The 14,656-nt window shown below is 45.7% G+C and overlaps 1 protein-coding gene across 1 annotated transcript in view; it reads right to left on the reverse strand.

The window, feature by feature from the left end:
* CAPN13 (calpain 13) overlaps positions 1 to 9,447 on the reverse strand; it is a 48,424-nt gene extending 38,977 nt beyond the window's left edge. The window contains exons 1-3 of the mRNA XM_033053734.1: positions 9,228 to 9,447; positions 6,607 to 6,723; positions 5,526 to 5,774 (exon numbers count right to left, since the gene is read on the reverse strand). Coding sequence (XP_032909625.1) covers positions 5,526 to 5,765 — 240 coding nt within the window. The 5' untranslated portion in view covers positions 5,766 to 5,774; positions 6,607 to 6,723; positions 9,228 to 9,447. The remainder of the gene's footprint in view (positions 1 to 5,525; positions 5,775 to 6,606; positions 6,724 to 9,227) is intronic.
* Between the last annotated feature and the right edge of the window lie 5,209 nt (positions 9,448 to 14,656).

The following is a 14,656-nucleotide window of genomic DNA, read 5'->3' on the forward strand; positions in this document are numbered from 1 at the left end:
GTGCTACCAACTACCCTCCAGCCAACACAGCCATACAATCCTGTGTGTGTGTATCTATATCTATATCTATATCTATATCTAATCCTGCCTGAGTGTCTCCAGCCTGAGAAACAGGGAAGCAGGGCAGAGCACACCATCACAGCAGCCCTGCTTTCCAGTCCACCTAGGATTCACAAATTCCCCCTCACAATCAGCTCTCCCCAAAGACCAATGGAGTCAGGAAATACCATTCAAATAAACATTTTCCATCTTCCAGAAGGACAGATGTAACAGCTGGTGATGCCCTGCAGCTTCCCCAGGCCACAGGGGTGAACTCTGAGTCGAGGTCAGGTACAATCAGCTGAGTACGCAAGGGCTGAGACAATGGCAGCCTGGGGATGCTGCTCCTGTTCAGTTACACTGATTGCACATGCACGCTCAGAAAGAACAAGGAGAATTGATTGCGATTTTCATCACGGAGAAACACTGAGCAGGATCCAAGAGCCTGCTGGCCCCTGGGAAAGACTGAAGCTGTGAACTCCACCACCAACAGCTGGTGAGCAGCTTTGGCTCACGCTGGGGACTGGCCCCAAAGTGACAAACCTGCAGGACACCACTATCCCTCGCTGCCACACATTTCCCATAACTTCCCTCATTAAAGCAGCTCATTTATTTTTCCTCTTCTTTTCTTTTTGTTTTTGGTAGGTTTTTCTTCATTAATTCCCTCTTCTATTAGAGACAAGTTTTTGGGTTAACTTTCAAATTGTTGTCTAAATTCTTGCCTGAATGAAATTTGGTTTTTAGCCCCCTCCGGCTACAGACAGGCCAAGTCTGATGCAGTAGGAAACCCAGCTCAGCTTATCAGTCTAGAAAGATGCTAACTTCAAAATTATTTTTTTAAGGAGTCTATTTTTAAAGTCAGTTGCAGGATTCAAAATTCCTTAATGTTGATGCTAATTCTTGGGAATTTCTGGGAAATAAATAACAGGCCAAGGCACAAATAATCACAAAAAGCTATACAGGGTAACAGTAGATACTCTGCTTCCTGAAAAGGGGGTCATGTTTTCTTTGGGAAGAGACAGAGGAAGGGAATTAAAAACATGAGCAAACCCTTTTACAAAGTGAGTGATTCAAGTGATGGATCACTTTCCAAGCTAACAAGCATTGGCTCAATGAGTATAATTTTCCCCGAAGTTTTTTGGGTGCTGAGTGCAGTAGCACAGGGCTCTGCTATGAGAACAAGGTGTATCCCTTGCCTGAGTTCACACTGCCTCTTTCTGCACCTTCCATCCAAAGAATTCTTTTGGAACCTACCTTTCCCATCACCTGACCCCAGACACCCGAGACAACACCCATGGAGTCCGTGCCCTGATGCTCTGAACAGACTGATGGTGCAGACAAAGGCCATGTCAGCTCTTCCAGGCAGTTCTTCCCACCACCACCTCTCCACAAGTCACATCAGAGGCACCCTGGGATTCCTCCCGTGCTGATCCTCAAAATGCCACTGGCCACCTTGCCCCTTTCTTCCAGCTGCCCCCACACAACTGTCTATGCTAACCAGAGGACAGATCTTCTTATGGCAGCTCCTTCTCAGCATCCCTCATTCCATAAGGGAGCTGCAGGGTCCAAGAGACCAAGGGAGAGCAGGGCAGGAGCAGTAGTCTGCAACCTTGAAGAGCCTTCAGAAAAGCCTTCAGCAACTTCACCCTGTGCCCATTTTAGCCTGCTTTTAAAGCATCAGCACTGAAGATCATGGACTAACTTTCACATTGACAATGGGCACCATACTGAGCACAGTGCTACCCTGTGCAGGGCCAAGGCACTGCGGCACAGGTGGCAATCTCTCTCCCCTCACACATATTATATCTGAAAATATAACCAATGTTAGCAGACATAAAGCGTTCCACATTTAGCATCACCACAATTCACATTGTCTGGACCATCCTCCTTCAATTTATTTTGCATCTGCACAGTAATATGCACTACTATCAGAACACAGAGAAAGCTTTAGGCCTGAACATTAATTGAATAAAAGTGCATATTCTGCAACAGCTACTCATTTCACGGCTTCCTCAGTTCCAATCAATAGTTTGTGTGAAGGAAAAGCAGAAAACAATGAAAAAGAATTGTTCTGAACATTTTAAAAGGATCATCTCAGTTTTAAAAATCTGACATAATTCTGCATGGAGAATTTGCCTTTGATTGATCTGAAGGAAGGTCTAGCTACAGAAAATACTTTATTCAGTCTAAAATAGAACTTCTTTTCCATTTCTCAAAATTGCTGGTGAACCAAAGGAACAGTTAATTGCGAGGTCCTGCTGTATTTGGTACCTTCAGCCTGACCTCTAGTAATGCTTGGAGTACCACAGGCAAAATCTCTATTACAGATTGCACATTTCAATGGGCATAGATTGAGGGCCTGGGGATGCAAACACAGCCTGAAGCAGTCCCATGTGATGGGAAAATATAACTGCTACAGAGTTGGGAAAAGTAACATTTCAAATGTTGTCTTGGTGCTCCTGAGCCACCTCCCTTCCCTTTTCAGGCACGTGCCTATTAAACAAGATCAGTTTACAAGTCAAAAAGTTGTTTCTGACTGTCACTGCTGCCTGTTGCTGTCCAAAATCAAGCTGTTTTCTCTCTACTTTATACATTACTCCCAGATATGAAGACTCCAAACTCTGAGCATAATTGGCAATTCTCTTGACAATGTACACAGTAAAATAGAAGCAGCATGTTGCTCAACTGCTCAGTTGGATCTGCAACAAAGACAGCAGTTATAATTGCTATCTACCACTAAAATAACCAGATACTGTGTGACAGTAAATGGAGGCTAAGAGCTGATTAGGACCAAGGTGCCAGTCACAGGTACAATTCCAGACAAATTTATTTGAATGTCAGAGGGAGCTAATGGTGGAGGCTGAGAAAAATACAGATATAGGTTAAATTGGCCATGATTTGTCAGCAGGATACAACTGCACTGCGTCTCTGGGAGATGTATTCAGGTAGGCAACAGTCTCTCTTGGGGAAATTATAGGTATCTCTTGGCTGACTTGTTTAAGTAGCTTAAACACCTGGGATCACATCTCCTCAGAGTTAGCACTGCAATGGCCCTACAAAGAAAGATTGTACAAACATTTCTGCATGGGTGAAAGGTGTGAAAGGTGCCCAACTGAAAAACTTCAGGTTTGGGGCACCACTGCTCCTGACACCTCCCTCTTCCTCCTGGGGTCCAACTCACAGAGGCAACTGGGCACAACACTGGTTTTTCAGGATTTATGAAATGCAAACATGGTTTTATTTGCTTCCTGACCCTTCACTCAAAACATCTGCAGCTCTATAAACAAAAATAAAACACAGCAATTCAGCAACTTCTTCTACCCCTGCTTCATTCTGCCAGGGAAGTGAGGTCACATTTCGATGTCACCACAACACAGTATGGATGTTGTGGTGATGTCTGGGAATTTCTGGTTGGTGTCCTCAGACAGCTGATGCCACTGCCCTTTATGCTGCATCTTGTCTGACAAAGTGAACCCTGCATGGTTGGGAAACATCTACAGGTGAAAATTTTGGCCAAACTGAGGGGGGGGAAAAAATGGGGCTTTCTTCAGCACTGGAATCCTGAGTTTCTGTTCCAGACAACCCCGTTGAGTTGGCAGTCATAGGAGAGCAGCTGGTGATGCTGCTTTAATCTCTATAAAAGAACAAAAGGCTTTTCTACATTCATGTCATGAACCCTGGGTCATGAGCATATGGTTTAATTTTTTGAAGGAGAGCTCGGGCAAAGCCAAGGATTTTGATCCCGTTCCTTCCTGAAAAAACACTCTGGAAAATTGTTGGCTGCGGTAAAAAAATTCTTCAGAAGGGAAGTTCTGGGATGGAGAGGACATATGCAAATTTTTTAAACCAATTGCACAAAAACTTTTATGCACAACCTTAATATTCATGGATTCAGCAAAATAGAAGGGAATTCTCCAATACCTTCCTCACCTGACAAGCTTCAAGCACAAGCAGCAGCAGATTCTGCTTTTGGCAAGATACATCAGTCCCTTTGCACATGAAATAACTCTCAGGATATTAGAGTAGGATAGATGTTCATCCCACAGTGCAGTGCCTCAAAATCAGTGGTATTTGGGTTTCTAAGTCACTTTGTATGCTTTTGAAGTCCTACACTTCTCTGCTGCAAAAGCATCGGGGTGTTAGTACTTAAAAGAATTGTATCATAACATTTTATTCCAGTTTATTCATCTTTAAAATGCCCCTGGAGAGTCTTTTCTAATATCTGTGTTTGTCTTTTGTGAATCTAATGCTTAGTTATCCTATTTTTTCTCTCTCAGACTGGAAACAGAGGCAACTAACTCTTCTCCTTTGCATTTTTAGTTACTTTCCAAATACAACCAACATTCAAGAGAGATTATTCCCACCTGCTGTGAACCCATAAGCAGAGTGCTGGTGTAAAAAACACAGCACCAGCTGCAGTCTCACCTGACACAGACTTTGAAGGAAAACTGCTTGAGGAGAAGCCCAGACATTCAGCCTGTGGTAGGAGCAGGTTCTGCAGAAGAGAATGATCTCTTCATGGCACCTCCACAGAGGACATCCAGATATGTGCACCTAGCAGTTCCACACCTACCAATCCACGTGGGCATCCACATTTAGCAGCTCTGCAGGGTGTCCTAGCTACTCTGCTTCCCTTCTGGGATCCATGAATTTCAACATCCATGCTGGCTGCATCCTCTGCTGCTGCTGTGCCAAGGCCACCACGCTGCAGCACACCCTCACTGCCCTAGTGCATCTGCCATCCAAATAAATCCTTTCCTGTTGTTTTGTGCCGTCTCTTTACAGTCTCAGAGTCACTGTCTCTACACCCTGAGGCATTGCCTCCAGGGAGATGAGCTGGTTTGTCCCAGCACAGGGAAGCCAAAAGCCCCAGGCAGTAGCAGTGTGCTCAGCAAAACCCAGAAAAAGGGCAGCACGTGGCTCATCCAGGAGCTGCACCAGCAGCAAATGGCACACAGCAGTGCTTTACAGAGCAGTTGGACCACGGGAAGATTTCCTAAATTAGGTCCTAGGATAAAAGAGCTGAGCATGTGATTCCACCTCCCATTCTAAACTTCCATATGCCAGACGATAACTGCCTATTAAATTGCAACTGGGAATCAGCACACAAACGTACTTCATCTCCTGCCTTGCCCCAATTACTTTAAAATAGGTATTGCTGAGTCAGTCGCTTGGATTACGGAAATCTGAGATCTTCAACAGAATTTAACGACTTTTCAGGTTTGCACCAAGTCCTCTAGAAGCAGATCAAAGAGGGAACAGTAGGGTTCACAGATGGAAGCAAACTTCCTACAAAAATGTACCTAACGAAATCATTAATGTTGCAGAGGTTATCATCCCTCCACACATCCCACAGCAAGGATCCCTCCTTGCAAGTGTGCTTCCAGTGTTCCCCTTGAGGTCTCCTTTTTGCACAGACCTCCCAGCCCAGAGTGCAGGCTTTTAGCCAGTGGCCATCAGTGCAGCACCCTCCTGGAGGAACTCACCGTTGGCCTCTTCCATTGTATTTGCTGGAGCGTCTCCTCTGGGAGCAGGCTGGGACCGATGGAGCTGGTGTGAGCAGGGAAGGTGGGATCCTCAAAGAGCAGCCCTTGGCTCAGGCACAAGGCTCGCAGGTCCTTGAAATCCTGGCTGTGAAATTTCTTCAGGCTCTGGAGGCTTCCCATCGCTCCTGTGGTTTGCCAGCCCTGCTCTGGCATCGGAGCGGAGCTGGGGGCAAGCATCATTCCCCTTTCCTGTGAGGGGAATGCATCAGGAGTGCATCAGGAGTGTGTGGGATAACACCTCCCCCTCCCACCAGGACTGTGGAGCAGCAGCTTGCAAAACTGAGGGCAGCCACAGTGACAAAATCCTTATTAGCTGGAAATGCATGGGGAAAGAGCAGTCGTCAAATCCCAACTGGTTTATCTTAAACCGGTGCTGTCAGAGCTACAAATTCAATTTGGAGTCTTCCCTGAGGACAGAGAGCAAAGCTGTTAGTGAGCTGCTGTGTGAGCACTGAGGTCCAGCTGCAATAGGGGTGAGCACAGGGGATGGAACGGGAGCTGCAGACACAGGGAAGTGTGAATGTGAGCAGGGACGATGCCCACAGGTACCCAGGACTCCTCTCGTCAGGCATCACAGCTCTGCCCAGGGCGCAGGATTTCAAGCTGCTGTTTAAACTGGGCAGTCATTGCATGGCATCTAAGGTATTCCAGTCTGAAGCAGGGCTCAACTGAACAGACCTGCTAATACACCTGCTGGCACAGCTAGGGACAGATGCAGGAGCCAAAATCTCCCTTTGAGGGCTTTGTCCCTCTACAAGCATCAAAAAGCACAGCAGGATTCCTGCCATCAAAGATCTACTTTTATTCCAAGGAGAGATAGTTCATCTTCCATGGAGACACTGGATTGTGGGATGGGCTTTTAGGACTGGAGTGGGAGAAGGGCACAAGAAAGAGGACAAACCACCATATTTGGAGGGGCAAGGGGCACTGAAGCTTAAAGAAAGCAATTTGTTCTGTCCAACCAGAGCACAAGTTTTGAGGTGTTCTCCCCAGAGCCACACGGATGTACAGAGAGACACACCTGGACACCACCTCCTGGGGATCTCCCTTCAGCTGCAAGGTGCTGTTGTGGTTTCAGGGTTCAGAGAAGTAGCAGGAAGGTTGTGCAGCTTGCCTTGCCTCTTGGTTCCTTCAGCTCCTATTGTTACAAAAAATTACACGTTGTTGCATAAAAACATGACTCAGGGTCCACACCAGTTTTCACCTTCATTCCCATTTGCCCTGACAAAACCAAAATATTAACTATCCTGAGCCATATTTCCCCTTTTGCCTGTTTCCTTATGAAAAGAGAAGCCCCTTATCAGCAGATTTTTAAAGGCAGAATCACTGTGATCCTCCTCTGGCATCTTGCTTTATGGGTGCCATAAACCTGATTCAGGGATTCCTGCTCCCAGCTCCTGACTTCCACTTAAGATGTACCTTTTCCTAAATTAGCACTGGAAAATCCGCCACGTGCCTTGGGCAAGCCTCACCTACAGTTAATTATCTTTGCTGTGCTAATTTCTAGCCTGAAGTCACCCAGTTTCACTTTCCAGCAACTGGATGTCATAGCTCTTTTGGTTGGTTTTGTTAGCTTGTTTGATTTATTTGTGGGGGTTTTTTTTAAATTTTTTATTAAAGGGCTCTTTTCTACCAAACAAACTTCTCTGTAGATCCGAGATGACCCAGGTGCTGCATAAATAGAGAAAATGGCTCCAGTGAGAGCAGAGCTTCAGGTTTGTATTATGAATTCTTCCCACATGTCAAAAACACAGCTCAGCCACAATGAAGGTGTGCAGAGCCCCCCACCCCCCTCCCTACTCCCTTTTCATTTAGTCTCATCACCTTTCTTGGTGCTTCAAGTCACTTAGCCTCCTGGCATGCTAACAACAGTCTAAACAAATAAGTGGGTTTGCATCTCATTGTTGTAATTAAAAGCCCCACAAAAAAAAATCCAAAACCACCCTTGGCCAACAAGAAGAGAGAGCATTCCCCTTGGGTTTGCATTTTTTAATACAATGGAAATAAATCTCATGTAATGTACCATAACATGACAAGGGAATGGCTTCTTAACAAATACTCATTTGAAACTGTGCCCAGACTCCGTGCATGCTAAGATCTATTTCTTGAAACAGTGTTCCAGCAAAACTGATTACTAATTCCAAAACTCAAATTAAAATTAACAGAGCTTGAAGGCTGGGTCTGACACACGTTCCCTCTCTTCTGACAGAGAACAAGAGTTTTTAGCGCATGTGTGTGTGTGTTTAATTACGTTGTTTAACATATCAGGATTAAATTAGCAACCAGACTGAGGAAAATAACACACTCAACTACAATTCCCTTGCAGGAATATCTTCATCACTACAAACACATGAGTTCTACAACCACCAATGCTCCTCTGCAGGCAGTCCATGGTGTCAGAACCTGGCTAGCAGCGTCCTGGCTGCTCCAGCATGCTCTGATGGCCACTTCTTTTGGAGCAGCATCCTGAATCCTGGCCACAGCTCTCCCACGTGGCTCTTGTGGGTCCATCAGCAACAGCAAATATCACAAAAGTTGTTCAATCTGAATATTGCCTGCTTGGTTGGGGAACTTCTCACTGTCAATGACTTTGAAAGCCAGGGGACCCCCAACAGCCACCATTCTCTGCACTGAATAGCTTTAAAAGCAGGAGTGAAGGTGTGTCCTGTCTCCCTCCAGCTCTCTTGCAGGAAAGACTTCGAGCCATGACTATAATCAGGTACTCAATGGTAGAAAATGCTACTGACAGCTAATTACACTTCACATAAAGATTTATGTCACAGTACAGACACCATTTCCTCCAACGGCTTTGGTATTTTTCACAGAGGAGAAAGTAGAAATAGGCAATTGGAAACCATGTGTTTCACAGTGGAACCTTCTCCTCTTCACTGATTTTCTCAAAACATTTCCATTATATGTTGGCTTAGTTGAGTTTCTGTACTTTAGAAGGAGCAACTAATTATCTCAAACACAATAAAGAATACCAGAAGAGCCAAAAAACCAGCAATCCTTCTTCCCATGTTTCCTCTCAAACACTTCAAACTATCAAGCTACATTTCATCTCCCCATAATACTCAATATATGCTACAGTAATGCCAGCACTCTTTCCTATAAGATCCTGTCATTCACATACTTGAAGCATTGTAAAAACTTCAGGGGCCCAGTTCCAGAATTATCTTATAATGGAGGAAAGTGTGAGTTTATTGTCCTTCGTAGCATTCAGAGGAAAAAACAAACGAGAGAGTCAGCAGCCTCCTGCAGAGACAGCAAGCTGAGGAGGCAGTGCAGGGACCAGAACGTGGGCGTCCCGAACCCCAGATGGACAGCAGCTCCTTGGACACACCATGTGCAAAAGCCTTGAGTACCACAGAAAATCACAGCCAAAGCCAGGCACTCTGGCAACCTTCCAGGAGATTACTTTCCCAGTGGCATCTTGCACGACCTTCTGCTCCAAACAGCTTGTGAAGTACTCCCTTCTGGCTATTTATTAAGCCAATTTTCTTCTTGTTTTGCATACACAGCATAGGACAGTTCCAGATACCTTTTTTCTACCTCATTTAACAGCAGCCTACAGTAACTATAGCATCCTCCTCATCTTAGAACCTCTACTCCCACTTGATCCAATTACTTCTGACAACTTACCGTTTCACAAAGGAGGCTCTTTCTAGGATGGCAAATTCTCCTATTCTTTCCCTCCAGGTAACATTAAGGAGAGGCACTCTAATTTATTCTGTCCCTCCCAGGCAAATCCCTCTGTGTCTGTGGTGCTTTTCCAGCCCTATTACTCGCATTTCACCTGCTTCATCTCGTGCTAAATAAAACAGCAAAGGGATGTATTTTACCTGCAGTGCCTCTGGCGTAACTCCAGCCAACCCCAACAGAGACACGTGGGCTGGCACTGCCCCTGCTCTGCTATATAGGGAAGCTTTGGCCACGCCTTGAGCAAACGTAACCAAGTTGAAGCTCAACAACCAATCTGGCTTGGGTGTAATAGTTTCATCCAGATATCACACCATGAAGACACACACATAATATAGATAGAGATATGCACACACACACTCTTCTATTAGCCATGCACAATGAATTATCTATCGACCTACATTTGTGGACAGCATCCAGTGGCCAACCACAGCTTCAGTTGCAGTTATTCTTAAAGGAGAACAGGTTTATTTTCACCTCTCATCTGTTTTCCTCCTCCTCAACGCACCAGGAAATGCAGTAATCATTCTGGATCCAGGCACAGCCTGGCAGGACTCACCACAAGACAAGTTATCAGAGTGTGTGTCATTCTTTCTGCAGCAGTAAAAGCAGCAGATATTTTTAGGCCAATGCCTGTTAGCATTTATGCTGGGCTCTTAATAAAATTCCACATCACTTCACTTGGGCAGCTCATTTCCTCCAGGACTGCCTGAGGAAGTATTCCTTTATTTAGGAGGGGACTGGCCTCCATTATCTTAAGGCACAAAGACAAATAATTAAAGAGTATCTAGCAAAAATATGGAAACGTTTAGTTTTGGAAAACCAAGCTGAGATAGCCTAAAGAGGCCCAAAATTCAAGGGAATGTGGGCAGCACATTCTCAGGGACACATTCCCTGGCAGCAGTCCTAAATGTATTCCTACAGCTGCAAACATGTTTGAGTAAAAGTCCTGATGTACAACCACCTAAACAAGAGACAATGATGCAACCTTGCATAAAGCAAGCCAACAGCACGCTGGGCTGTACGAGTTGCAGCACAGTTGGTCAATGCAGGGGACCCTTCCCCTTTGCACAGTACTTTTGAGATGATATCTGCAGTGCTATACCCAGTCTGGGGCTGCCCAGTGTAGTTGGGGCACTGGAAGCGCAGCAGGCTCAGCAGAAACCCACCAGGATGGTCAGGGGGCTGGAGCACACGATGTGAGAGAAGAGAGAAAGAGAGTTTGTCTGCTCAGACAGGAGGGACACCTAATTGCCTTCTTCCTCTATCCAAAAAGTTCCAGAGCAGGTGGAGACAGGCTGCCCTTGAAGGTGCACAGCAGATGGGAAGAGGCAACAGGCACAAGGAGAAACGAGGAAAATTACGGGTGGCTGGAGACCAAATAGATCTTCAGAGTGGCTCAGGCCAGACACAGGTGACCAGAGAGCCTGGAGCATCTCCACCCTTGACAAGGTGGACAAGGACATAAGCAGCACCACCTAACTCAGAAGTCAGCCTGCTTTGAGCTGGAGTGGGACTCAAAGACCCAAGAAATTTCCCTCTCATTTTCAAGTTACCACAGCTTGTCCATGGAAAGAAAAGTTACCCTGCAGTGAATGTTCACGAAGTTTACCTTGGGGATTAACAGAAAGACTTATCAATCTACAGTTCTTTACTTATCCAAAGTAATCCTACAACCACCTGGGCTCAGGAATTTTCCCAGAACAAGACTTTCTGTTTGGTCTGCAGTCTCTTTGAGCTGGGTGTTAAGAGTTCACATAGCAGCTGGTTCCTAGGAGCTATGGGAGATGAGAACATAAAAGTGCTCATGAAAAAGACAGTTCATCTTCTTCATCATGTAGTGTTTACTATAGTTCTGTGGGTCTGAAAGCTGGGTACTGCGCTCTGCCTGCTCGTGTTCAAGGGCTTTCATTTCCTCATGAGATCCCAGCATTTAGCAAACTCTAATAGGAAATGCATCCATGTAAATTAGAGCAAAGTCTGCCTCAGAGGGCAAACCAGGTGCAGTTTTCCTTTAAGAGCTGTTTTCCATAACCACTACATAAATAAAAGCTGATTGCACCAGAAGCAGGGAGCAAAGATCTCCTTCATTGCAGCAAAGGAGCTGTGAGGTGATAAATGCCATAGCTGCTGGCTCCTCTGACAGCACGCGTGCTGTTAATCGCCTCCTCTCTGGGGAAACGGCAGGTATATCCCCCTCCAGGTATGGTGATTCATTGTCTGGAACTGATATCTCTGCCTAAATGGTGGATTAACATGATTTAAGAAATATTCATTGCAAAGTTGATTAGAAATCCCCATCACCAACCCGGCAGGAGATTTCGGTTATTGCAGCATGAGCCCATTTTGAGATTGTCAGCTTTTCTGCAGAAGGCTGTATTGATGTGTCCATTTTCACAGTGGCTCCAGAGAAGGAAACCCAGAAGGCTGAGGGATTTATGTGCAGTAATGAGCCTTGGGATTATTTGCTATCCTAAGTGTCTGTGGAAACCTGCAAGAAAACAAAACAAAACCAACAAAAAACAAAACAAAACAAAAAACCCAGAAGCATTTGAGTAAAAAGCACAGAGTGTGCACTGGGAGAGCAGGGGTGTTTTCTTCCAGTGGTAACCTGTGAGATTGTGGCAAATGCCAACAATTCCCCTGACTTAAGGTTTGCTTTTGCAGAGCAGGGATGTGAATCCATCTAAGGGTAGATGTGCAGTTTAATCTACTAATGAACAAAAGATGCTGAAGGATCACTGAAATATCAAAACTGTGCTTTAAGTCACCACCTCAGGGCTGGTAAAGCCCAAATAAAGGAGGGCCCCTTAATTTAGGACTGACAGCTTTCTCTTTCACTGGGTACTGGCACCAGAGGACAAATCCCAACAAGTGCTATTGAATCCAGGTTTTCTGTGAAGCCAACATGACTTGTGAGGTGTCAGCTGGCACCACAGATTTTTGGCATCACAGATTCCTAGAATTTAGTGAATCTTTATTCCTCTCTACCCTGGGATAAAAATACACCAAAAAATTTGCTCAACACAGGGGCTCTTTTAAAATAGATTTTAACTTACATATATCTCCTCTTTGCCTGGCTTTCCTGAGGGTAGGCTGTTGTTCTGGATGGATGTCATGGTCTAACTGCAGTTGTTAGCTCACTCACTCCCCCTCCCCCAGATCAGGAAGAGAACGGGAAAAGTAAAAGAAAAAACTCATGGGTTGAGGAAAAGACAGCCCAAAAGGCAGAGCAAAAGCTGTGTGCACAAGAAAAGCGAAACAAGGAATTAGTTCCCTGCTTCCCAGGGGCAGGCAGGTGTTCAGCCATCCCCTGGAAAGAGAGGCTCCATCACACACAGCAGCTACTGGGAAATCAGTAACTCCAAACATCCCCCCCTTCCTCCTTCTTCCCCAGCTTTATATGCTGAACATGGTGCCCTGTGGTGTGCAGTGTCCCTTTGGTCAGTGGGGCTCAGCTGTCCTGGCTCTGTCCCTTGGGAGATGTCCCTTTGGTCAGTGGGGCTCAGCTGTCCTGGCTCTGTCCCTTGGGAGATGTCCCTTTGGTCAGTGGGGCTCAGCTGTCCTGGCTCTGTCCCTTGGGAGATGTCCCTTTGGTCAGTGGGGCTCAGCTGTCCTGGCTCTGTCCCTTGGGAGATGTCCCTTTGGTCAGTGGGGCTCAGCTGTCCTGGCTCTGTCCCTTGGGAGATGTCCCTTTGGTCAGTGGGGCTCAGCTGTCCTGGCTCTGTCCCTTGGGAGATGTCCCTTTGGTCAGTGGGGCTCAGCTGTCCTGGCTCTGTCCCTTGGGAGATGTCCCTTTGGTCAGTGGGGCTCAGCTGTCCTGGCTCTGTCCCTTGGGAGATGTCCCTTTGGTCAGTGGGGCTCAGCTGTCCTGGCTCTGTCCCTTGGGACATGTCCCTTTGGTCAGTGGGGCTCAGCTCTCCTGGCTCTGTCCCTTGGGAGATGTCCCTTTGGTCAGTGGGGCTCAGCTGTCCTGGCTCTGTCCCTTGGGAGATGTCCCTTTGGTCAGTGGGGCTCAGCTGTCCTGGCTCTGTCCCTTGTGAGGTGTCCCTTTGGTCAGTGGGGCTCAGCTGTCCTGGCTCTGTCCCTCCCAGCTCCTTGTGCTCCCCCAGCCCCTCACTGCTGGGTGGGGTGAGGAGCAGAAAAGGCCTTGGCTGTGTGCAAGCCCCGCTGAACAATAACAAAAACATCTCTGTTATCAGCACTGGCTTCAGCACAAATCCAAACTACAGCCCCATACCAGCCACTGCAAAGGAAATGAACTCTAGGCCAGTTAAAACCAGCACAGTGCCAGCAGCATGTCTGAAGCAGACAGTTTTGCATCATCTTCCAAGGCTGTCTGGGGAGGAGCTGCATCACTTTGCCCAAGCACTAGTGGAAGCCTTGGCCTTAAGAAAGGGAACTCTCCTCACTCCACCCACAGAGCTTCTGCACTGAAGTATTAAGACTTATTTTTTGCAACATTTCAGACATATGCCTTAATTTCTTTCTTCTGCTGCTCTTACCCCTGTGAAGATCACACTCTTTTTAGCACAAAGACTCCCAATTTACACCATGGTAAATAAAAGAAACAAGCTAGGAAATTTTCCAGGGTAGTGAACACAAATAGGTTTTGTGTAAAAGAGGAATCATCCTTCAATCATTGTCACATTTGCTGTAGTGATTGGGCATCCCACTGTTTCTGCATTATGGGACTAATGTAAGAATACTATCAATCCATTTAATTTCCTCATTCATAATTTTGTATATGGGTCAAGTGCTACCATTTATTTGCTTCTCTTACACAAAATGCAAGGAAGCTATGATTAATATTAGTCATAAACAAGCTCCTTTGCTCTGTGTTTATGTACTTCTATTTCTGGCAGGACCTGCCCTTCTAAAACATAAACTTTTATGACTGTAAAAACTATCAGGCAAGTAACAAAGTCCTACTTCAGCATCTGTTTTTACCCAATCCTCACCCACGAGCTGCTCCTCAGTGCAAATTCACCACGAGCTGCAGCGCTTTTGCCATATTCACATATGCATCATTTTGCTCATAAATGAAGTACAAGTGTTGCCGGAGTGAAATGTGGCAGCTGCTTAACAGTACATAATGAATCCACAGAGCTAGATACTACTGCCACTTGGGGGAGGGGGGATTTGGTTTGAAAATTATCTCTCTCCAGAGCCCTATTTTTAGAAGAAATAGCCACTGACTTCAGAACCACAGTGGGAATTCTTTGAGAATAAAAATAAAAATAAAAAAAATAGGCAGCCTGCTACTGACACCCATATTAGCACTACAGTTTCCCAGTGGAATATTTTTCCTTCAGAAAAATGCAATTCTGTCAAACATGAAAGACACTAACAATGAATTTTCACCATGAGAA

Source organism: Catharus ustulatus, chromosome 3 (assembly GCF_009819885.2).
Source record: "Catharus ustulatus isolate bCatUst1 chromosome 3, bCatUst1.pri.v2, whole genome shotgun sequence".
NCBI classification, from domain to species: Eukaryota; Metazoa; Chordata; class Aves; order Passeriformes; family Turdidae; genus Catharus; species Catharus ustulatus.